This window comes from Saccopteryx bilineata, chromosome 2 (genome assembly GCF_036850765.1).
Source record: "Saccopteryx bilineata isolate mSacBil1 chromosome 2, mSacBil1_pri_phased_curated, whole genome shotgun sequence".
Taxonomy (NCBI): Eukaryota; Metazoa; Chordata; class Mammalia; order Chiroptera; family Emballonuridae; genus Saccopteryx; species Saccopteryx bilineata.
Genome location: NC_089491.1, coordinates 248,165,043 through 248,188,276, shown reverse-complemented (window position 1 = coordinate 248,188,276; position 23,234 = coordinate 248,165,043). Strand labels below are relative to the sequence as shown.

Sequence of the window (23,234 nt, the reverse complement as noted above, 5' to 3'; positions counted from 1 at the left end):
ACAATGTGTCAGGCAATGTGATCCTGCCAGTGGAGGCTGCCTACCCACTGAGGGCTTCTACTTCTGCTAGTGAAATAGACCTCTTTAAGTGAAGGGTCAGGTAGGTCACAGTGACGCTTCATGCCTTCTGAAACCGCATGCATCACCAGTAGTGTTAGTGTTTTGGGTCACAGGGCCCAGCCCTGGTCATCATGACAGTCTTTTTTTAAAAAAATTATTTTTATTTATTTATTCATTTTAGAGGAGACAGAGAGAGAAAGAAGGGGGGGGGGGAGGAGAAAACCATCAACTCCCATATGTGCCTTGACCTGGCAAGCCCAGGGTTTTGGACCAGTGACCTCAGCGATCCAGTTCGACGCTTGATCCACTGCACCACCACAGGTCAGGCCTGTCATGACAGTCTTTAATGCTGAGAATACATGGGTGGACTCTGGGGCTTTTGTCCTGGAGCGTGCATCCTCTCCTTTTCTGAGGATGCACAACTACTTTGTCCACCAGAAGCCCCCAGAAGAGCTCTTTTATTTTTATTGATTTGAGAGAGAAAGGGAGGGGGAGAGGGGGCGAGAGAAATATTCTTTTTCTACCTATTTATGTATTCATTAGTTTTTTTTTAAATTTTATTTATTTATTCATTTTAGAGAGGAGAGAGAGTTAGAGTGAGAGAGAGAGAGAGAGAAAGGGGGGAGGAGCAGGAAGCATCAACTCCCATATATGCCTTGACCAGGCAAGCACAGGGTTTTGAACCGGTGACCTCAGCATTCCAGTAGTTTTTTCTTATATCTACCCTGACCAGGGACTGAACCCACAACCTTGGTGTATCAGGATGACAACCATTGAGCTACTCAGCTAGGGCAGAGGAGCTCTTTTCTAACAGCAAGATGGAATGAGGGGCACCTGCAAGCAGGCCTTCCTCCAGTGGCCCAACCATCACTGTGTTGGCACCAAATCAGACATTTAGAGGCAATCCAGGTTGTAGTCATTCCCTGTTTTTATTTGAAATTCTTGATTTAGAATTATTTTCAAGGGAAAAGAGATTAAAATAATTGGATTAACATATCAAAGATCTCATGTTCTAGAAAGTGAAGATCTGAGACCAATACAAAACAAAACAAGGCCAGCAGCACCTTGAATAATTTAATACATTACACTGGTAGTGGGGAACAGGGAAAGCAAAAGAGGACTATAATGAGAGGAGAAACCAGAAGAATGCAGGAGAGGGGGGCCTGCAATGTCTGTGATTTTATGCTCACGCCAGTGTTTCAGACTGAGGGAGGAAGGGTGGTTGAAAAAGTTTAAAAAGTAGCAAACCACAGCTGTGGTCCTTATTTGTTTCCTGAAATACATGTAAACTTGCAGCACCAGTAAGAATGGATTATGTGAATAGTCAAGGACAGAGTCAAAACCACCTCCCCACCCAGAGACACAAAAGTCATGTATGGTTGCAAAGTCAAAGAAATCAGGCATTTGTCATGTGAAAACTAAAGCTGTAAAGGTGTATTAGACTCAGAAAAACTAACTTTGGGGAGCTTGTTGTTTTTGGTGCTACTAACCCCAAATGCTCTGCTGGATACTAATAAATCCTTCTTCCTCCATCAAGTTGTCTGGCTTTCTGTTATCCTCCATTTGCAGCTAATTCCTGCTACAGTATCTTGAGCTTCTATTTATTCTCATGTTCACTTTTGTGCTTCACTATGAAGTACCTCCTCCCATATAACAGATTCAATGAGTTATTTCCAAATGAAATCTAAAAGTAGAAATGCTTTCAAATCAGGTTTTCCTTGTGAGAATGGTTATTTTTGGAACTAAAAAGTAAAATAAAAATAGAAATACCCATCCTCAAACATTTAAATTGCAGCCTGAGTAATGGAATAACCACTATTTATACAGCACAAATCTATTTAAACCACTTTTCTACTAGGCCAAAGGCAATGTCTAACTAATAGATTCACAGAAAGAAAGGATAATAAAAAGGAGAAAGAACACCACAAATTAGAGCAATTCAATCCCCTCCATTGGTTTTTATTAGGAGCTGGGGAACTGTGCTTCTGCTGAGACAGTGGTAGTGCTTCCAAGGGCGCAAAGTAAGAACTAGCCAGGAGGCTGCCTCAGCGACCTCAGAGACAGCTTTCTCTTTCCACAATTAAAGTACACAACCTCAAAGTCCTGTTCCACTTCCAGGTTAAACTCAACAATTCTTAGGTAACTCTATAAACAAACCTAAAGTGACAGAGCATCCTCTCCCTTAGTCTCATCCCTGTCAGAGCCAGTAACTAAAAGCCATTACGTTGCAATTGATTGTTTTATTTTCCAATCAGCTAATAGTCTCAGCTTATGGCTTTCTTCCCTTTTTACGCAATGACTGGCCTTCTCCAGAGAAAGCAACGAATCTGCCTCCAGCTTCATCCTGTGGGAAGATAAAAGTCTTTTCAGAAACTTCTTGGAGATTTATAGAAAATGTTTTATTCTGTTGACTCACATACCATCCACCCATTTTCCTTACTATATTATTTATATAAAAATGTCTTTGAAATATAGATACAAATCATAATCAATTGAATTGGAAACATAACCACACAATCACAACTATGTGCCTACCATAGCCTTTCTTAGGTTGAATGTATCCTTTTGCAGAAGCATCACATTTTCAATATAAAAAGTATAAAAATCACCTATAACTCTACCACCCCCAAGTTACATTTCTAGTCACTTTTCTGTACATGCTTATGTAAACTATTTTCATACTTCATTCCTAAGTCTCAAATCAATGAATTTCTTTTCTTTTTTTTAAAGTGAGAGCCAGAGAGACAGAAAGAGGGACAGATAGGGACAGACAGGAAGGGGGGAGAGATGAGAAACATCAACTCTTTGTTGTGGCTCCTTAATTGTTCTTTGATTGCTTTCTCATAGGTGCCTTGACCAGGGGGCTCCAGCAGAGCGAGTGACTTCTTGCCCAAAACAGCAACCTTGGGCTCAAGCCAGCGACCACAGGGTCATGTCTATGATCCCATGCTCAAGCCAGTGACCGCACACTCAAGCTGGTAAGCCTGCACTCAAGCTGGTGACCTCGGGGTTTCGAACCTGGGTCCTCTGCATCCCAGTCCAATGCTCTATCCACTGCGCCACAACCTGGTCAGGCAGTCAGTTTCTTATCTAGTACATTCTAAAGCCTACAGAGAATTCCATCACATGGAAGACGTAGTCTTCTACCATCGGATACTTTCAGGTTTGTAGTATTTTAAATTACTGTGGTGAGCAGCTTAATGTGTTTGTACACAGCTCTAATAATTCCTAGAAGTTGAATTCCTCAGTAAGCTCTTCTCCTGCCAGCAGAAAGAGGGCTTATTTTTTCGGAACCCTCAGAAACAGCAAGTATCTTTCATGTTTGTATTGTTAGAGGCATTATCTATAGAAGATGAAGATGAAGATTCTGAGTTCCACAACACAGTTGTGTCACAAGTCAGCCCTGAGAGGCCTCTAGGCTTTTTTTTTGTGTGTGTGTGTGACAGAGAGTCAGAGAAAGAGTGATAGGGACAGACAGGAAAGGAGAGAGATGAGAAGCATTAATTTTTCGTTACGGCATCTTAATTATTCTTTGATTGCTTTCTCACATGTTCCTTGACTGGGGGTGGTACAACAGACTGAGTGACCCCTTGCTCAAGCCAGCGACCTCAGGGTTTTGAACATGGGTCCTCTGCATCCCAGTCTAACGCTCTATCTACTGCGCCACTGCCTGGTCAGGTGAGAGGCCTCTAGACTTGAGTCAGCAAGATGGCAAAGGCCTGGACGGGGCCTCAAGGAGAACTCAGAGGGTGAGGTATGACTGGGGACTACATTTGTTCCTCTGAGCCTGGGAGGTTCCCAACACTGTGTGGAGAATTTTTTTTTTTTTTTTTTTTACAGTGACAGAGAGAGAGTCAGAGAGGGATAGAGACAGGAACGGAGAGAGATGAGAAGCATCAATCATTAGTTTTTCGTTGTGATACCTTAGTTGTTCATTGATTGCTTTCTCATATGTGCCTTTACCGTGGGCCTTCAGCAGAACAAATAACCTTTTGCTCGAGCCAGCGACCTTGGATCCAAGCTGGTGAGCTTTGCTCAAACCAGATGAGCCTGTGCTCAAGCTGGCGACCTCGGGTTCTAGAACCTGGGTCCTCTGCATCCCAGTCCGATGCCCTATCCACTGTGCCACCGCCTGGTCAGGCTATGTTGAGAATATTAAGCCTAGGAGTAGCTGTGAGTGGGGCTGGGGTATGCAGCCAGCATTGTGGTCTCTATCCCCAACCACATAAAGGCTACAAGTGAGATGTTCAGTTGTCAGAGGGGCCCATAGCTAGTGACTGGTCCCATCTGACAGCCCACCCTGAATAGGTTCACAGTCAGAGTCACAGTCACATTTTCCCTCTGCTACCCCTATTACCTGAGACTGAACCTGTGAGAAAAGGAACCAGGAAAGTGTTGGTGTTCTAGAATACACAGTACATACAGCCACAGCTGCTGGGTGAAGCAAGCGACCTGCACCTGCATGTGCTGGATTTTCTGAGCCAGTTTCCAGCACCTGGAAGTGCCCATAGGTGGAATCTCCTCTTTGCCAAAACCTCCTGTCCCTACCTGCACCCATCCCTTTCTGTCACATGAGAACTTCAGGGATGAGGGAGGCCACTCTCATCAGGTCTTGGTGGAGGCTGTTTATGGAGAGTGGTGGCACTGAGGCAGCCATGAAGCTGTTGGGAACTCTGCACCCAGGCCCTGGGCATCCTGACTGCCATGCACCTTCTCGCTCACAGCAGCTGCCTCATGGGACAGTCCCAGGGATTATATAATTAAGTATAAAGCATGAGCCTGACACCTGGTAAGGTCTCTGTGAACTGGTATTGTGCTGATCAAGAAAGAACTCCTCCAGCCATCATTAGAAAGTAAAATTTATCATCCATTAAATACACTCACCTCTTCAACCTTTTTGACCAGTGGACGTGAATTTCTGATGAAAGTGATCTTACCAAGTTTAAATTCATAATTGGGAATTCCTCTGTAAGGAAGATAGAAAGGGGAAATGTTAGTTCCAGGAGAAATAGGACTCAAATTCACTGTTGACCATCAAGAGCAGCAGTTCTCAACCTGTGGATTGTGACCCCGGCAGGGGTCAAACGACCAAAACACAGGGGTCGCCTAAAGCCATCGGAAAATACATATTTATTATACAATACATTTTTAAATAAAATATGTATTTCCGATGGCTTTAGGCGACCCCTGTGTTTTGGTTGTTTGACCCCCGCCAGGGTCGCGACCCACAGGTTGAGAACCGCTGATCAAGAGGAAGGCAAGCCAAAGAGAAGACGAGTGTCCTCTTGGTGATTCTCATTCTGGGGTATATGTATATACTCCACCCCGGCCTTGGGCCATCCCTCCAATACTTCCCAGCATCCCTCCATGAGAGAGTCAGGGGCCTTCAGACTTGGGGTCTGGCCTGCAGTGAGGGGTCACCTGGAAGATTGGGAGGCTCTGATCAAATCTGTCCTCTAGCCTCATGGATCACCCTGGAAGGGATACACTTGCACTACACTCTTTTCATTCCTTCAGAGAGCAGGTAAAAAAACCATGATTTTTTTTTTACCCGCTCTAACACATAGTCGACAAGTGACATATGACAGGTGATGTATCTCATCTCTGGCACCAGTGTGACAGCCACCAGAGCAAGGAATCTGCTTTGAGTCCCTGGGCCAAACAATAGAAACACACCCCAGTGAGGCAGCTCCTGCTTCCTGTTTGAGGGAAGCAGAGATACAGTGGCTTGATGAAGTCACAAAACAGAAAATTAGATTACTAGATAGGAACCAGAAGAGTTTTAAGTGGGAGAGAGATCTGATGAGGGGCCACTTGTGGAGGCTAAACTGCGGTGGTCCTGGACTAGGGGGGATGATACTGATACACTTCCACTGGGAAACACACACCAACCCCCGTCATGTTCCAGTCCCCCAGGGAGAGTGGGTAGGGGGTTGGTGTAGGGATTCATCCATCCTGCTAGTCAATTTGGTCTGGCTTTGTCTCCAGAGCTAGAGACAGGCTGCCCACCCCAGAAGTCTGGCACAGACCCTCCCTAGATGATAGCATCAGGCTAGAACCGAGACAGGGTAGACCCACCTTTTAATGTCTCCAGGCTTGATTGGTGAGGGGCTGGGCTCTACACCCTTCTTCTTCCCATCCAGTCTATTCCCGGAGCCAGAGAAGGCCTAGACAGAGAAGCAGGAGAGTGTATGTGTCCTGAACCCCAAAAGAATAAGCAAATGCTCTTTGCTGAGACTGCTGCAGGATATGTGCTGGGGGAACCACCCAGTCTCCTCAGCAATGAAGCCCTCACTCCCCAGCTGCTGAAGTATGGGCAGCCAAGAATTCTCTGCTTAGCCTGTGAGCTGAAGGGAGCCTCTTGGCCCAAGAGCAGCCAGTAGCCAATTACAGGTTGAAAAGTCTGGCCCTGGCCTCTACAGGACAACCCATCCTAGGGCCCTGTGGGTGGATTTAGTCCTCTGCTGCAACTATCCCACAGCTCAGCTTCTAGTCCTGCCTTCTCTGCTGTCTCCAGTGCTCTAGTGACCTCACACTAGCCATCTCCACTTTTTCCCCAGGGTCATGTTGCAATTTACTTTCAAACAGTGCAGACAAAAAGAGAGAGACAACATATTCTTAGAGATAAAGCAAATGTAGTCACATTGGTGAGTCTAAGTGAAGGGTGTATGTGTGTGTCTACTGTACTATTTCAATTTGGTAGGTTAGAATTTTAAAAAGAAGAAAAAGTTCTATTTGCCTTACAGATTTGTTAGGAGGATTCCAAGAGAAAGTGGTAACACAACTGACAAAATGTCAGATATGTGAGAGTACAGATACCCAAAGGCCCAATCCCTGCAGAGGTCCACGGAGCATTAAAGAGGGTGGCTGAGAGAAGCAGATGGCAGGCACAGCAGAAGCACAGGGGATAAAACACGTGGCTTGGTACTTACACGGAAGCCCAGCTCTCCAGCATAGCCACTATGGTCAGTTTCGCCTTCCTGACGGGACAGAAAAGTGGAAGATAAGCTTCTCAGCAGGGACACTCCCACTTTTCTACTGGGCCCCTTATTTATATTGCTGTCTCTGCATATGAACAGCTAGGATATTCCCAGGGAATATGGCTGCATTGGCACTAACAGAGGCCAAACATGGGCTGGCAGTCAGGACAGATCAGGACACACTCCCAAAGACCATTACCAAAGAGGCCAAGCCTGCCAGGTTGGGGAGGGAGAAACAACTTACAGCTGACTCCTCATGCTGGACTTGTCTTTCGGGTTCTTTGTAGCCCAGCGGAGCATCAAAATCCACCTGTGTTCCCAAGGTGAAAAGTAAAATTGTGAGACATGATAGCACTTAGGCTTCCTTAGCTTTTCTGTTTGTAATTGGGACAACTGTAGACTGATATACAGTTTTAAGAAATAACACAGAAAGATGCCCTATACACTTGGCCCAGCTTTCCCAGTGGTGACAGTTTATAAAATTATAGTATAGTGTCACCACCAGGATATCAACATCTACATTATTCAGAATTCCTGTTTTACAAGAACTCACTGTGTGGGAGTCCTCACAAGCTTATCAGCAGTACAGGTCCATGCATCCCTGCCCACAGTCAAGATACTGAACAGTCCCAACACCATAGGATCTCTTCAGGTCGGCCTTCCATATCCACACCCACACCCCTGCTGGCGCCCTTCACTACCACCCAGAGCCCCTTGCAACCACCATTCTGTCCTCCCTTACTAAAGTGTTGTCATTTCAAGAATGTTATAAAAATGGAACCAGTGTGTAATCATTTGGGATTGGCCTTTTTGCTCAGCATCATTCTCTGGAAAGCCATCAGGCTGTTGTGTGTCCCAAAAGTTCCTACTCAGGAGCTGAGTAGCTGTCCTTAGCTTTTTTTTTTCAACTGAGTTTCTAGCTTCCAAGAAGATTCATTCCTTAGAATTTTAAAAAGAAGAAAAAATTGTGTTTGCCTTACAGATTTGTTAGGAGAATTCCAAGAGAAAGTGGTAACACAACTGACAAAATGGCAGATATGTGAGTGTACAGGTACCCAGAGGCCCAATCCCTGCAGAAGTCCATGGAGCATTAAAGAGGGTGGCTGAGAGAAGCAGATGGCACAGCAGGAGCACAGGGAATAAAACACGTGGCTTGGTACGTGGATTCAGCCATGTCAAAACCAGAGGCAGCTCTGCCACCTCCACTGGCCCATGAAGGATCCAAGGTCAGTGGTCTCCTCATCATGTACTGACAGCATTTTCCTCCTCTCTCACCCAAATAGTCCTGGGGCTATGTGACAGTGACACCCTCCTGGGGCAATGGCCTGCAGGGGCTACCAAATGCCCATCTCCCCTAGTCCCGAATGCACTGTAAGCAGTAAAGCCACTCACTCACATTCATGTCACACTCAATAATGGACACAGCCTTGTCAGGCTTGGTCTCCATCACCCGCAGTTCATAGATCTATGGGAAGAACACAGAAAACAGTTGGACAATTTCAGGGCAGCACTGAGAGCCATCACCATTCACGTTACTGTGACTCCCTACCAGGCTCTTGCAGACACATCATCCTCCATGACTCCTTCCTCAGCCACTCCACAGCAACAATAAAGCTATGGGGGTGGACTGCCTCGATGCCTGCTCATCACTCAACAGACACTATTCCCAAAAAGTACTTCAAATCAGACAAGTGAATTATGCATCAAACTGCAAGACACTCATAAACCTTATCCCAGAAAAAACACTCCTAGGATTTTTTTCTAAGTTATTAGCTTTAATATGCAGAGAGAGAGAGAGAAACATAGAGTCATTGCTATACTTACCCATAAATACATTGATTGATTCTTGTACGTGTCCTGACCAGGGATTGAACCCACAACCTTGGTGTGTTGGGACAATGCTCTAACCAACTAAAGGCCCAGCCAGGGCCTAAAGTATACACTTTTGAAATTCCACTGTTAAATAAACTCAGGTTTTGTTTACATTAAAATATTTAAACTTTTCCCTCCCCCCCCTTTAAAAAAATATTTTTGATAGTATATTTATTAAAGCTGGAGAAGTGAAAGTGTGGGCTTAGGATAGAAGAAGGAATAGGAGAGAGATGAGGTGGTGCTGCTTTGGCTCTCCAGAACGTTACAGGAAAGAAGTGAGTCACGTGGAGTTGCATGGACTCACTGAGAAGTAAAAGTCACAGTGACAGAAGTGAGCCAAGGTGGGGCTTTTAGCTCACTGGGAAGTCAGAGAAAAGGGGGCTTTGGAGACAGTTTCAGGGGATTAGGCTGGGATAAGCCATCACTACCCCCTGCTCCCCTGGTTGCAAGTCTTGTAGTTGCCCTCATTCTTTACAGGTTTGGTGAGTTAATTTCTCTCAGCATCTGCTCTTCTTTGCTATAATGGTTGCTATTTGAAGGCCCTCTATTTGTTTTTCTTCTGGAAGTACTGTATTTTCTTTGTTCACCTCTCAGTATTTAGTATTTGTTATTTGTAATTTGCCCTATTTGATTTATATACTTCTGTAACTATGGGCTGATGGCCATTCATAAAACAAGTTCACTTATTATCTCTTCACAATATTCATGTTCCTCCATTCTCTCTGTAGGAATTTTCACAGAGCATGCTTGACTTTCTTAGGATCTCCTGTATCTCAATCTTTCTTTCTTTCTTTTTTAAATTGAGGTGTTTTTTTTTGTTTTTTTTCAGAGAGAGAGAGGGATAGACAGGGACAGACAGACAGGAACGGAGAGAGATGAGAAGCATCAATCATTAGTTTTTAATTGCGCGTTGCAACATCTTAGTTGTTCATTGATCGCTTTCTCATATGTGCCTTGACCGCGGGCCTTCGGCAGACCAATCAACCCCCTGCTGGAGCCAGCAACCCTGGTTCAAGCTGGTGGGCTTTTTGCTCAAACCAGATGAGCCCACGCTCAATCAGGTGACCACAGGGTCTCGAACCCGGGTCCTCTGCATCCCAGTCCAATGCTCTATCCACTGCGCCACCGCCTGGTCAGGCTTTCTTATGTTCCACCACCTTGCCTCAGTGCAGAATTGACTCACTTTTCCAGATTTAACTTTCATTTCATTAACGCTGTCAGCTCTTAACTCTTTAACTGTTTTCAAAACTTTATGGGTTTTTTAAAAGTTTTTTGTTTGCTAAATTTTGTAATTCTACTTTTTAATTTCTTTGACCATTTTATATACAACACTTTTATATTTGCACCTGGAAACCCCCAATACTGATTTCCTTAAGTGTAAAAACCTGCTTTTGTTTTCTCTGCTTTGTGTCTGGTAGTTATGAGATCCTGTGTGCTTATTCAATCTATAGCAATCTTGAGGGCTTAAAGAATCCGGGGATGGTTTTCCCAAACAGAATTTTGGTTCCTTGTCCTGGGATGAGAACAATATCCACCTCTGGGTCTATTTTGGCCCCTTTAGGAGTTCCAGTTTAATGTGGAAGTCTCCAATTCGGATCTACTATAGCACTGATATGGCTCATTTCTGTGTCCTGACAGCTTAGCAAAGGGCTTATCTCAGATTTTAGGTGCAATGCAGGCCTTTCTAACTGAGGCACAGTTGGCAGTCTTGCGACAGTGATACATAAATGTGATTAATAAGTATAACAATGTGAAGCTCATTCACCTATAAATATAATCAATCAATTACCAAAAAATAGTTGCTGAATGATTAGATTACTGCAAGGTTCTATAAAGGAAAGAGTAGGCAGCAATTACTTGGCAAACATCAGGTATACACTGCTTAAACAGAACCCCCATTCAAATATGAGAATGGCAACATAGGTCCTCATTAGGTGCGACCTGCTCTGAGCTGGCACCCGACCCTCCTAGCTCAACAGCCGACACACTTACCTTCTCATTGTAGTTGATGGCAATCACATCCCCAGTGGTCAGACAGGCAAAGTTTCTCAATGCATTTTCTAATCTGCAGACACACATTGTCAAGGAACAAATATAAACTGTGGCTCCAAGAATGCACCACTGTGAAATGGCACATCCCAGAGAGGATCAGAGAGTCTGAGGCAGAAAGAGCCAAGGTTCACATCTCTTGGTCACACAGCCTTTCCGGGTGAGAACTTTGTGACAAGAGCCTTATGTGGTATGCTGTCTTCATTACTCATGTGAAATGCCATGCTGCAGGAGTGCTCTTCCCTCAACCTCTCCTGAGGACCCAAGTTGTTAGACCCAATCCACTCAGCCTCTGAAGATGGAAATGACTCCCATACCACTACTACCAGGGAGCACTGTGTTGATTCTCAGTTGATGAAAAATTACAACTCCAATCACAGTAAGTATGTGCTCCCCAAAGTAGGCACAAGTTCACCAAAGCGCTGTTTACAGACTGCCCACATACCCCTCTTCTGTCCAGAAGAACCCTTCTTATTTCAAAAGGATACACTGCTTTTGGGTTGGTGATATCCAAGAAGTCAGGGCTCTGAGGCTGAAATTTGGAGTATGTGGCCACTTGAAGGTTGACACTCTCTACCTGAACCAGACCCCCTTCTTCCAGCAGCAAATTCTGCATCATCTAAAGGAAAAAGGTTACATGAGGCACTTGGAAATTAAGTGGCCAGCAGGACTGTCACTGACCCATACACTGGGCAGGCTAAAGTCTCTTCCTTGGGACCCTGTTCTAGGCTATCTCACCGTGAGAAAGCCTGGGAGCCTGAGGTGAGATGGAGCCTGCCAACTGGCTAACAGGAAGCATGTGCATGGGGGCTGACTTAGCAGCAGCAGCAGCAGCAAAACCCCAGGCAACCACCTACTCTTGCCAAGAGCTGGAAAATTGGCTCAAGAAGTGAGCCTGCAGCTCCATGGTGCCTAAAGAGGTATCCTAGGGGATGTAATGTTTCTTAGCAAAAGGGATTCAATTATTTTCTGGTCTAAAATGGTTTAAGAACCTAGACAAGGGTCCACCCAAACTATAAGTCTGTGAGTTAGAGAAGAAGCTTTGAGGTAGTGTTTTCTAGTATCACTATCTCCTCTTGTCTCTATAGAGGGGCCAGGGAGGGGTCTCTGCACATTCAGAGTGGCCTCAGGAAGTTGTCATTGCCAAATAAAACACGTCAGCCACCTGCAGTGCTCTACTGGATGAGCAAGGCGAAGGTCTTGAAACCAGAAGGACCTCCAGACACACAGGAGAGTAAGGCAATGAGAGGTAAGTGCTAGGGAGGGCAAATGAGCAGGAAAGCAAGTAGGGTCTGGGCTGTGAGGTATAAGAGCTCCCCATAGGACCGAGACTAGGAAACATTACAAGAGAGATCAGGTAGCAGGTGAAATGGAGTAGAGGGCTCCCGTGGGGGAGAGGCTGGCGCCACCTCACACTCAGGAAGGATGTAGGCTTAAGAGAAAGCCTAAGTGCTCTAGAGAGGGTTTGTTTCCCTGGCAATAAAGTCAAGTGCTTTAAAAAGACTCAGTTACACTCTGGTGAGATAGCTCAGTTGGTTAGAGCATTGTCCCAAATGCAGAGGCTGCTGGTTTGATCCCCGGTCAGGGCACATACAGGACAGATTGATGTTCCTGTCTCTTTCTTCCCCGTCCTCTCTCACTAAAAATCAATAAATTAAAAAAGGACTCAGTTATAGGCAAGAGAGTAAATGCGCACTCCTGCAACAGATGTGGGAGAGAAACTACGAAAAACGGGGAGAAAATATTTAAAAATCTAAAATTCTGTATTTAGACAATTTCAAAAGTACTCCTGCTTTATTATCTTTGAAAAGCCTTACCCAGAAGATTGCAGGTAAATAGTATGGTTGTGTTGTCTGGCTACCATTTGAGCAACCATTAAAGAAAAGGCTATTCCAAATGCCCTCCCTCATTCTGAACCTGGGGCAAGATACTTGCATATGCTGGTGTTGGGCAGAGGGGAGGTCCCTGCCAGAGGCCCCACCTTTGAGACAGGTTCACAGACTCTCCTGAGATTGGGATGGCCCCACTCACCCAGTGTGGCAGATAGCAGATACCCTCATCAGCCACAAATTCCAGCACACCACAATGTGTCATGCGGTCTGAATTCTTGTTGGTCAGTTTGAAAAGCATGGGGTAGGTAATGTTGAGTCGGCCTGAAAACAAGAGAGGCTATGAGACCAGGCTTCTGCATGGCAGAAATCCTGTTCCCCCAACATGCCTCGCTAGAAAGCAACCTCCCAAGGACCCACTGTGGCTCCATGCAGCCTTGCCTTGTGTGGCTCCACACCCTAGAGCAGGCACTTGGACTTATGTGGTGCTTAGCTCTCCAGTGCCTGCCCACCCACCAGACCTCACATTCCCTGTGAGATCACAGAACTTGGAAATTTTCAGTGACTTGGGTTCTCAGCAGCAGCTTACACTTGTGATTTTCTGAAATTCCAATTTTAAAGTGGCATGTTCACTCATTTATCTGCAAATAATTTAAGTGCCAAGCATGTGCTAGGCAGAAAACTGCCACCTTCAAAGGTTTTTAATGAGCAAGCTTAGAAAGAAAACAAATGCACCCAGATGCAAGGAACTGTGGGAAGGGTGGGGAGGGAGGCAGGAGGACTCCTGGAGGATGATTCCAGGTATCATGATGGGAAGGCCAGGAAGGGAATTCCAGGCAAAGGAAGCAGCCTGATCAAAGGTATGAAAGAAAGGAGAGCCTGGTCAATTCAGGAATGGCTGACAATTATGTGAGACTGGGGCACAGGACAGGGTATGGGTGTGCTCAGGAGGGGAAGCTGGGTGGGACACTGTACAGGGTGACTGACACCAGTCAGCAGTGTGGGCTTTCAGCAGGGTTATGATACAGTACATCCCCTTTGAGAGTGAGGCCACATACAGGGCCATAGGCAGGCAAACAGAATTGTGGCATGCTGACTCAGCAGTGCCAGGGACACAAAAAGGAGGATCTATCAATGGGAAGCAGAACCCAGTAATCAGGGACTGCGAGAGATGGACATAATAATGGTTTTTGTCACATGCCTGGCCCTTGCTCAGTTTTCCCAGAATAGTGAGACAGGTACTGTCATTAGCCCCCCCCCTTTTTTTTTGTGGCAGAGACAGAGAGAGTCAGAGAGAGGGAGACAGACAGGAAGGGAGAGAGTTGAGAAACATCAATTCTTCATTGCGGTTCCTTAGTTGTTCATTGGTTGATTTATCATATGTGCCTTGACAGGGGGGCTACAGCAGACTGAGTGATCCCTTGCTCGAGCCAGCGACCTTGGGCTCAAGCTGGTGAGCCTTGCTCAAAGCATATGAGCCCGCGCTCAAGTTGGCCACCTCGAGGTCTCGAACCTGGGTCCTCCGCATCCCAGTCTGACGCTCTAGCCACTGCGCCACTGCATGGTCAGGCTCATTACCACTTTTATCTATGGGGAACTAAGGCATGCAGGCTCAGCAACATGCCCAGGGTCGATGGCCCAGAAGTGGCAACTGTGAGATCAATCCAAGCTACGGACCCAGGTCTGGGCCATGCCACACAGCATCCTGTTGAGAGTCAATCACCATCTTCTAGGAGAAAACCTAGTAAACACAGCCACTAGTATCAGCTGCTCAGGCAGTGTGACAAGCACTGGTGCTGGAACCCTCCCTTAGTCCTGATGGGATCAGAGACTGGGGGACAGGGTCAGAGGAGATCCCTTCACAGAAGAGGGACCTGGAGCTGAACATTCACTGGCCCTAGGGCCACCACACTGGGGCAAGTGGTGGTCTCAACTCTCCCAGGGCAGCATGCATATCCAGGGACAATTCCTGGCAGACATGGCATCCATCCTTTATATTACCTCAGTTTTCAAGTCATGTAAAATACTTACTGAGTTGATCGAGGGCTGACGGTGGCATAATTACTGTGGAAAAGAATGTTTTATTAAAAAATATTAGAAAATAAAAATTAAAAGGACAAAACAAAAGCCAAAGTGCAGTTTCCATTATATCTTTAAAAAATATTAAAGAATGCTCATATGGTAGTCAGAATTTAAAAATGATCTTTCATAAAAAGTTTTACTTGCTGTAATTTATTTTGGGGGAACCTAGTGGCTACTAGCCATAAATCTAATCATAAATTGGACCTCCCACCCCACCAAATCTGGGATAAACAATATTTTCACTGTAAGTAGCTACTGTTACACATGCAAAATAAGGACTGTTGAAGACTATAAGCACTGCAGGCTGAGGACAAGAAAAGTTACTATTCAAAATAAAAACAAGCACATACTCTTCCCGCCTTTCTCCACATCTGACCTGTCATTAGGCCCTGCAAGCATGGACACGGAGAAGCAACGGTACTGTGTGGAAAAGCGGTTCTGGAAGACCCGGGGAATCGGGTGGTCAAACATGTTGAAAGAAAACTAGAGGGAGGAAAGAGATGTCAGAGTTAGAACAGAACAAAGGTATATTTTCCTCTTCAAAAGTGAAAACATATCAGGGTAGTTAATGCTGCTAACGTTGTCAAAGAACAAGATGCACTGAAATCCTGATGGAACAGAGCGGTCTGCCTGATGTACTTCCTGGTAGCACAGTGAATCTCAAATCTGATGCCACCCTTTACGCCATGTCCATCCAATCTGTTCTTCCATTCTAGTTTTCATAATTTAAAAATGGTATGAACTTACTAAAATAACTGGGCACATTAAGCCTGTCCTTAATCTCTTTCAGCCTCCTCCTCCACCCTGTGATCCAGGTAGGACCTCCATATACTTCAGTGACTGGTAACTGAAGGCCCCACAATCTCCTACCTACACCTTCCATCTCCCCAGTCTCCGACCCTGGGCTGGTTCCTCTGCTTGGTACACTTTTTTTCTAATTAATTTAAAAATATCTATTTATTGAGTGGCCACTATCTGCTAGGCTCAGATCTAAGCACTAGGGGAACATCACACCAGTGATGTCTGTTTACTAACAAAACAGGGACCAGCTCTGCCCTGGAAGAGCTGACACTCAATAAAAGGGAAAGAAGCAAAAGAAAATGCCCACATTTCAGGTGATAAATACTCTAAAAACAAAAGAGATTAAAAGACTGAGAGCTCCTGGATGGTCAGGAAGCTACCCTGCAGAATTGGGAATGCCTGGGAAGGGAGCCAAGCAGAAAAACAGGAACTAGCATTTCAGGCAGCAGGAAGAGCAGGTGCCCAGTGTTAGCACCCCTTCCCTCAATTCCATGACCATCCTTTTCCTTCCCCAGGAACCTTCCCTGCTCTGCACAGGGTCAGGGCTGGTGACCTTCCAATGTACCTCGTGTTGTGCTACCCTGCTTCCTGTTAGTTAAGTAAAGCTGAGACATGGTGCCATCAAGGTAAGATCCCAGCTCTTAAAGCTGTGGATTACGATCAGGCTTTTATTGCAACAACCTGGGGTCTTCTTAAAGCACTGCAATTATTGTGACATTTCAAAAAGACAAAAGAATATAATAGCACAACAGGGTATATATCCAAAAGAATTGAAAGTGGGGTCTTGAAGAGATATTTGTACATCCATGTTCACAGCAGTGCTATTCACAATTGTGAAGAGGTGGACACAACTGAAATGTCCATTGATAAATGAATGGATAAAGAAAATGTGTATACATACAATTGAATATTGTTCAGCTCTCAAAAAGAAGGAAATTCTGACATATGCTACAACATGGATAAACCTTGTGGACATTATGCTAAGTGAAATAAGCTCAACATAAAAAGACACTATGATTCCCCTTAAATGAGGTCCCTAGAGTAGTCAAATTCATATAGACAAAAAGCAGAATGTTGGTTTCCAGGGGTGGGGGGAGGGGGAACTGGAGAGTTGTTTAATGGGTTCCACAGTTTCAGTACGCAAGATAAAAACATTCGGCAGACCCATTACACAACAATGTCAACTTTACTCGACTGTACACTTAAAAATGGTTGAGATAGATGTTTAAACCACAAGATTTTTTTTAAATCTCAAAATAGACAAATATTTCTTGACTTGATTCCAAATATACATTAAATAGAAAGCCATCTACTGATAAGGTAGTTTATTCGCAATTCCAAAATTCACAAGCTGATTCAGCTGTCTTCCTAGGATGCAAATACAGTACAACATGCTCCTGCTTAAAATCTCAAATGGTTCTTCACTCCCAGTGTTCTAGCACAGTAGTTTTCAAACCTTTGACTCTCTTAACCAGTAGAACTCTGTTCAGCAAAACCTTGGCGAGAGCCTAACAAATGAAAGTTTCTGGGTGAAAGAAGGAAGTAGAGTGGGGGCTTCCCTGAGTGCCTCCCACTACATCACCCCACCTAAGCCATTTCTTCCCTTTGCAATATTAAAGAGGGAAATGTGCAAACCATTTAAAACCTGTATCAGTCTGCCTTCAATCCACCCAGGAACCTTTCTGCCCCGCCCTGTTGCTCTCCACACCAAATCCTACTTTCCTGTATAATCCCAATGCCTACTAGCACGTTGCCTAACACATATTAGGTATTCAATGTCTGTTATGTGGATAAACTTGAGAACAGAAGTGTGATTGGACATCGACACATTTAGGATAAACTCTAATAACTTGTTTTTAAAAAATGAAAAGGTAACACCGAGACAATGCTGCAGTACTCATTAGACTGAGTGTTGCAGCCAGCCAGATTTGATTTCAAATTTCCACTTCTCACTTTTGTGACCTAAACTATCTACCTCTTTAAATCTTAGTTTTCTCATGTTTAAAACGATAATCATCATCCTTGCCTCTAAGGGCACTGTAGGGATTAAATGAGATAAATGTAATGAGGGGCTATAGTTGTTAAAGAAAACCCGTGTAACGGGAAAAGCGCCAACACATACAGTACTCGCTGTTATCTTTACAGAATCGCTTAAATAACCAAAGGCATGATCACCACCCAGGCATGACCAGGAGGTTGAGCTCAGGGAACTGGGGCAAGAGCGGAGTGTTCCCGCTCACAGGGAGGTCCCCCATGCATTCTTCCGGGGAAACCCCTGATTCTGCCCCTCACCATAACAACTTCTCAACTAATTTGGCGTTTATGGAAACCTGTTTCGTGACTACCACTTGAGAAACCCGTAAGTGGACACAAGCATGGAAGGAGCTCAAGTCCAACAGAGAGGAAATGCGAACTTTATCCCAAACTATCAGGAATGACCCGCGACCGTTCGTACTCAGGGGTATGGCTCTTGCTTGATGCTTCCCGGACGGGCCTGACTCAGGTCCGGGTGACTCGGCACCTCCATCCACAGCCATGTCCGCCCCGCCGGGCCCCAAACCCGGCCCCGACTCCAGCTCCCGGCTCCAGCCCCGCCGCGCTCACCATGATGGCGCCTGTGCCACAACAGATGCCGCTAAGTTCAGGGAACTTGGTGACCTGAGTTTGCCGACTAGCTCTCCTCACAACAACCGCCGCAACCGCCTCTGCCCGGAAGTTCTGGGAGGCTCACCGGAAGTGCCTGACTTTAGACCCCGGGGGAGGTGCCGAGGACAGGGCTTGGTTGCAAAAGAGAAAATGCCAAGCAAAGGCGCCAGGTCTAAAGTTTCCCAGGAATAAACGCTAAAGTACCTTTTCTAACTGTGTCCTCTTTAGAGGAATTTTAAAAATTACTTTAAATTACGCTTTGATAGTTCCCACACCTCGACGAATTTACTATGGCCCATTTTCCTTAATGACTACACTACCCAGAATGCACGTAGACCTTCTGGCCTTTGCGGCAGTTCAGGAGGACTAGGGCGGAAGTAAGCTACACGTCCACCTTCGAAGTAGACAAAGAGCCTGTTGAAATCATAAACTGACGCCTTCATTCGATGTATAAACGTATTTAGGGTGGATGATTTCTTTTTCCTGGAGTTCCAAGGGGAGGAATAATAGGCTTCTCGGACCAAAATAAATATGTCCACGAACCGCGGGGTTTCTGGGTAAATGGGCGTCAAAGTTTAAGCGGGCAATTGTGTTTTTACCATGCTTGACTACGACGCGCCTTTGGGGCGGGCCAGAACGTCCCCAGCAGTGGATGGCCAAACACTGCAACTGCTGCAATATGAACCAATCAGGAAGAAAGGCTGGGAACTAGGGAATTATTGGTTGGCCTATGGGCCAATTGGAAGAAACCTGATTTGGCGGGAGCCTTGACCACCGCCGGGGCTCTTGGTGTCTGTGTGTGAGCTCTGGTTATCTCGCTGCCGTGGTCATGTTTGTGTCCGATTTCCGCAAAGAGTTCTATGAGGTGGTCCAGAACCAGGTGATCCCCTTTCTTCAACCCCCGAAACCTTTTCGAAGGGAAGGGTGAAGGGGAGCGACCGTGGGAGAACAGGAGGGGCTCGGGTTAGGGGCGCTGCTTTCAGCGCTCTTTTTCTCTCCCCCGACAGAGGGTTCTTCTCTTCGTGGCTTCGGACGTGGACGCACTGTGCGCTTGCAAGATCCTTCAGGTAAGCACTGAGTACCCTGGGAGGGTGCGATCCGGCGAGAGGTTGGGGCGTAGAGTCCGGAAGGAACGTGATGTAATAGGGAAAAGAGAGGGAGGTGGTGAGCAAGGTAAGAAACAACTTCCCAGCTGAGAACTCAGGTTGGGGTAGGGGCTGGAGCAACAACAACTGAAAGCGGGGGAGGGGGATTCTTGAGGTCGCCTCCCGGGCAGGACAGTATTGGGTGGGTTATAGAAGGAGAACGATTAGGCAGAAGTGAAGGAGACTAGTTAGTAGTTTTGCAATATCCTAGGCAAAAAGTGGCTGCATTAGAGAGACTTGTTAACCTGTAGTCGAAGTTGGTTGAGACAGGAATCTGTCACAACTGAGGACATAGAGGCGCCATAAACAATACTGGAAATACAGAATTCCTTAGTATATTAGGGAAGATCATTGGTTTGGTTTTGAAAATGGTATGTTGGATGTTTACATGAGCTTTGGTCAGGCCCTTGGTTCAGGAACTACTTAGAATACTTAGAAATAAGATCATCCTATCTCCCAATGTTTTCCTTTGGTAAATTTCAATATTTGGCAAAGTATACAGAATAGTATAGTGAACAGTCACATTCTTATCACCTAGTTTTTCCCATTAATATTTTACTAACTTTATTCCATGTAATTTGTCTCTCAATCCATCTTATTTTTTTTTAGTGCATTTCAAGGTAAATTAAAGATATTCCAAATATGGTAGGGTTTGAAATTAATATCTCTCCAGGCCCTGCTCCAGTGTGACCACGTGCAATATACACTGGTCCCTGTTTCTGGGTGGCAAGAACTTGAAACTGCATTTCTTGAACATAAAGAACAGGTATGTAAGATGTATTTTGGAATAATTAGCCTTTCTAAGTATCAAATGTAGTAGGCAGTACAGAAGAGAAAAAACAAGCTTTATGCCAGAGTAACTTACCCTCAAGTAGACAACTACAAAAAAGAAAAATATATTAAATAAGGACAACCTCTAATTTTGAACTTGTGTTGCAGACATTTTATTGTAAGGTGCTTGGAATTTAGCAGTTTGTTTTAGGTGTGGCCTAGTTAAAATTATTTTAGATTAGATTACTATTTTACATTACCTCTTCTAGAAAATATGTCCCAGTTTCCAACTTGGGATTCAAGAACATAATTTAAACAGGATTCCTCCTACCTCTCCCTAGGGTTATAATGAGAGCTAGGATATCTGAGACCCCCACAGGGAGGGACTGGAGTATGGAAGAGGGTCCCTGGAGTCTACCATATCTAGGACTGTCTGACAGAGGTAAAGCCTCACCAGGAGCTCCTGTCATCATGGGAGGGACCTTTGTGAGTTCTGTTTTTATAAGGAAAGGATTTTCTATAGTGAGGGGATGTAATAAAAACTTAATATTTAGGTGTCCATTAAGTATGGGCTACTCAAAGATTTGCTAAAATTTTAAACCTGTAGAATACTGTTAGAACGGAGAAGCTGTTTATCACATAGAGTGATTGAGATCTGGAGAGGCCCAGTTATGTCTTTGAGGTTTTGGTTTGTTCTTCATCAAATTCTTGACCCTGTACATTAGAATTTGTGAGACTTGGGCATGCTGCGCCTCTGCAGACTCCACGGTGAAGCGAGAACAATCATAGGACCTAGCTCACAAAGTTGTCATGGAAATTAAATAGTATATGGAGTATGTTAAAGCACTTAGCACAGCCAGCTATGGCCCTGTTTGGAGCCCCTTGCCATCAGGGCCTTGCCAAGTGTCAGGGGTTAGATGTGTCTCAGTGGAAGGACTCAGAGGCCTAGTATGCTGAAGGTAAAAGAATCCTCTTGATGTACTTCACAATATCTCTCTTCTTTTTTCAGTTCCGGTATTTTATTCTCATAAACTGTGGAGCTAACATAGACCTATTAGATGTCCTTCAACCTGATGAAGATGTCATATTTTTTGTGTGTGACACCCATAGGCCAGTCAATGTTGTGAATGTATACAATGATACCCAGGTAACTAGGCCTTTGGGGCCCATGCCTGTCCTGCATTCTCCCATCTATCTGTCTGTTCCTTTTTATGCTGAGGACATTACACCTGGTGTCCTTAGCAAGATAAGAACCTGGTTTTGTTCATCTTTGATGAGAAACGTGACGCCTAACCCTTGGAGTTGCTCAGAATGCGCTTGTGGAATTTGCTTGACCTGAAAGATATAGGAACTGGAACCCTGCACCAAGTCTGTCCTCGGAGCTTAGGGGTCCAGCCCAGCCTCATTAAATATCAAGGGACCTCAGCCCTGGCTGGTTGGCTCAGCAGTAGAGCCCAGTGTGTAGAAGTCCCTGGTTTGATTCCTGCCAAGGCACACAGAAGAAGTGCCCATCTGCTTCTCCACCCCTCCCCCTGTCCCTTCTCTCTCTCTCTCTCTCTCTCTCTCTCTCTCTCTTCCCTTCCTGCAGCCACGGCTCCATTGGAGCAAAGTTGGCCCGGGCGCTAAGGATGACTCCATGGTCTCCACCTCATTGCTAATCAGGTGCTATAATGGCTAAGGCTTCAATGGAGTGATGCCCCAGATGGGTAGAGCATCGCCCCCTGGTGCACATGCTGGGTGGATCCCGGTCAGGCGCATGTGGGAGTCTGACTGTCTCCACGCTTCTAACTTTGGAAAAGTGCAAAAACATAAAAAAGTAAAGGGATCTCAGAGGCATCTGGCCTGCCCATCCAAGGGGTGACTTAGGACCAGCAAGACAGTGGTGTGAAAGGACACTGTTAGCCTAACATGGCTCTGCTGCTTGCTTTTTGAACCCCTGAGCAGAACAGCCAGCTAACCTTTCTCTGAGTTGATCTTCTCCCACCCACATTAACAAAGTGTTGTCCCGGAACTCTTAGGCAGAGGGCTTTTCCAGGAGAAATCAGCCTACCTAGAATTGCTTTGGGGTTGCACATCTTCATGTTCTCTGTCAGAGGCCAAGTTGTGGGTGTTTATTTTCTTGGCCTAATGTGTGGCTTAAGAAGGAGCATTTTTCCAGACTTAGTGACTATAGGTAGTTTTCAAGGTTTTGTAATTGCTGCTTACAGTGTCATACAACTCCAGTGCCTTATTTAACGGAAATGAAAAATTTTAAATGCCTGAGAAGTTTGAAATTACAAATTCTCAAACAGGTGGCTATTTGTATGTACAGAAAAGTTGAGTCACCCAATCTGGAAATAAGGTTTTTCAAGAGAAAAACGTGTTGAGCCTGACCAGGCAATGGCGCAATGGATAGAATGTCAGACTGGGATGCAGAGGACCCATATTCGAGACCCCGAGGTTGCCAGCTTGAGCGTGGGCTCATCTGGTTTGAGCAAAGCTTGCCAGTTTGGACCCAAGGTCACTGGCTTGAGCAAGGGGTTACTTGGTCTGCTGTAGCCCCACAGTCAAGGCACATATGAGAAAGCAATCAATGAACAACCAAGGTCTCACAACGAAAAACTAATGATTGATGCTTCTCATCTCTTCGTTCCTATCTGTCCCTATCTGTCCCTCTCTGACTCTCTATCTCGGTTAAAAACAAAACAAAACATGTATTGAATAGTTTTCTGTCAAGAGAGAGGAGGGACTTGATTGTTCTTTGTTTTAATCTTAGATTAAACTACTCATTAAACAAGATGATGACCTTGAAATTCCTTCCTACGATGACATCTTTAGGGATGAAGAGGAGGATGAAGAATATTCAGAAGATGAAAAGGATGATGGGTCAGAGCCTTCTGAGAAGCGCACACGGTTAGAAGAGGTGGGTTTTGGTCTCTCTCCAGTCTTCAGGAACTTGTCACTCCCAGAGGTCAGAGGCTGGTCTGGAGCTTACTGGGCCCAGAGAGCAGGTGTGATGG

The 23,234-nt window shown here is 45.2% G+C and overlaps 2 protein-coding genes across 4 annotated transcripts in view; one reads left to right on the top strand and one right to left on the bottom strand.

The window, feature by feature from the left end:
- Window positions 1-2,280: 2,280 nt before the first annotated feature.
- On the bottom strand, window positions 2,281-18,514 carry UFD1 (ubiquitin recognition factor in ER associated degradation 1). Of its 2 annotated transcripts, none has more exons than XM_066259876.1 (12): window positions 18,278-18,514; window positions 15,249-15,355; window positions 14,822-14,854; window positions 12,993-13,114; window positions 11,450-11,580; window positions 10,905-10,977; window positions 8,437-8,505; window positions 7,285-7,350; window positions 6,993-7,040; window positions 6,139-6,227; window positions 4,945-5,026; window positions 2,281-2,404 (listed from the first exon to the last, which is right to left on the bottom strand). In XM_066259876.1, the coding sequence occupies exons 2-12, from the start codon at window positions 15,253-15,255 to the stop codon at window positions 2,330-2,332; spliced, it is 795 nt and encodes a 264-aa protein (XP_066115973.1). In that variant the 5' UTR covers window positions 15,256-15,355; window positions 18,278-18,514; the 3' UTR covers window positions 2,281-2,329. The 2 variants fall into 2 exon arrangements, with proteins under 2 accessions (XP_066115973.1, XP_066115972.1); XM_066259875.1 differs by having other exon boundaries at window positions 15,223-15,355; window positions 18,278-18,419.
- Window positions 18,515-19,074: 560 nt separating this feature from the next.
- The window catches only part of CDC45 (cell division cycle 45), a 28,420-nt gene continuing 24,260 nt past the window's right edge, over window positions 19,075-23,234 (top strand). For both annotated transcript variants that reach the window (XM_066255006.1, XM_066255005.1), the window contains exons 1-5: window positions 19,075-19,199; window positions 19,327-19,386; window positions 20,138-20,230; window positions 21,245-21,382; window positions 22,991-23,137. In XM_066255006.1, coding sequence (XP_066111103.1) covers window positions 19,149-19,199; window positions 19,327-19,386; window positions 20,138-20,230; window positions 21,245-21,382; window positions 22,991-23,137 — 489 coding nt within the window. In that variant the 5' untranslated portion in view covers window positions 19,075-19,148. The remainder of the gene's footprint in view (window positions 19,200-19,326; window positions 19,387-20,137; window positions 20,231-21,244; window positions 21,383-22,990; window positions 23,138-23,234) is intronic.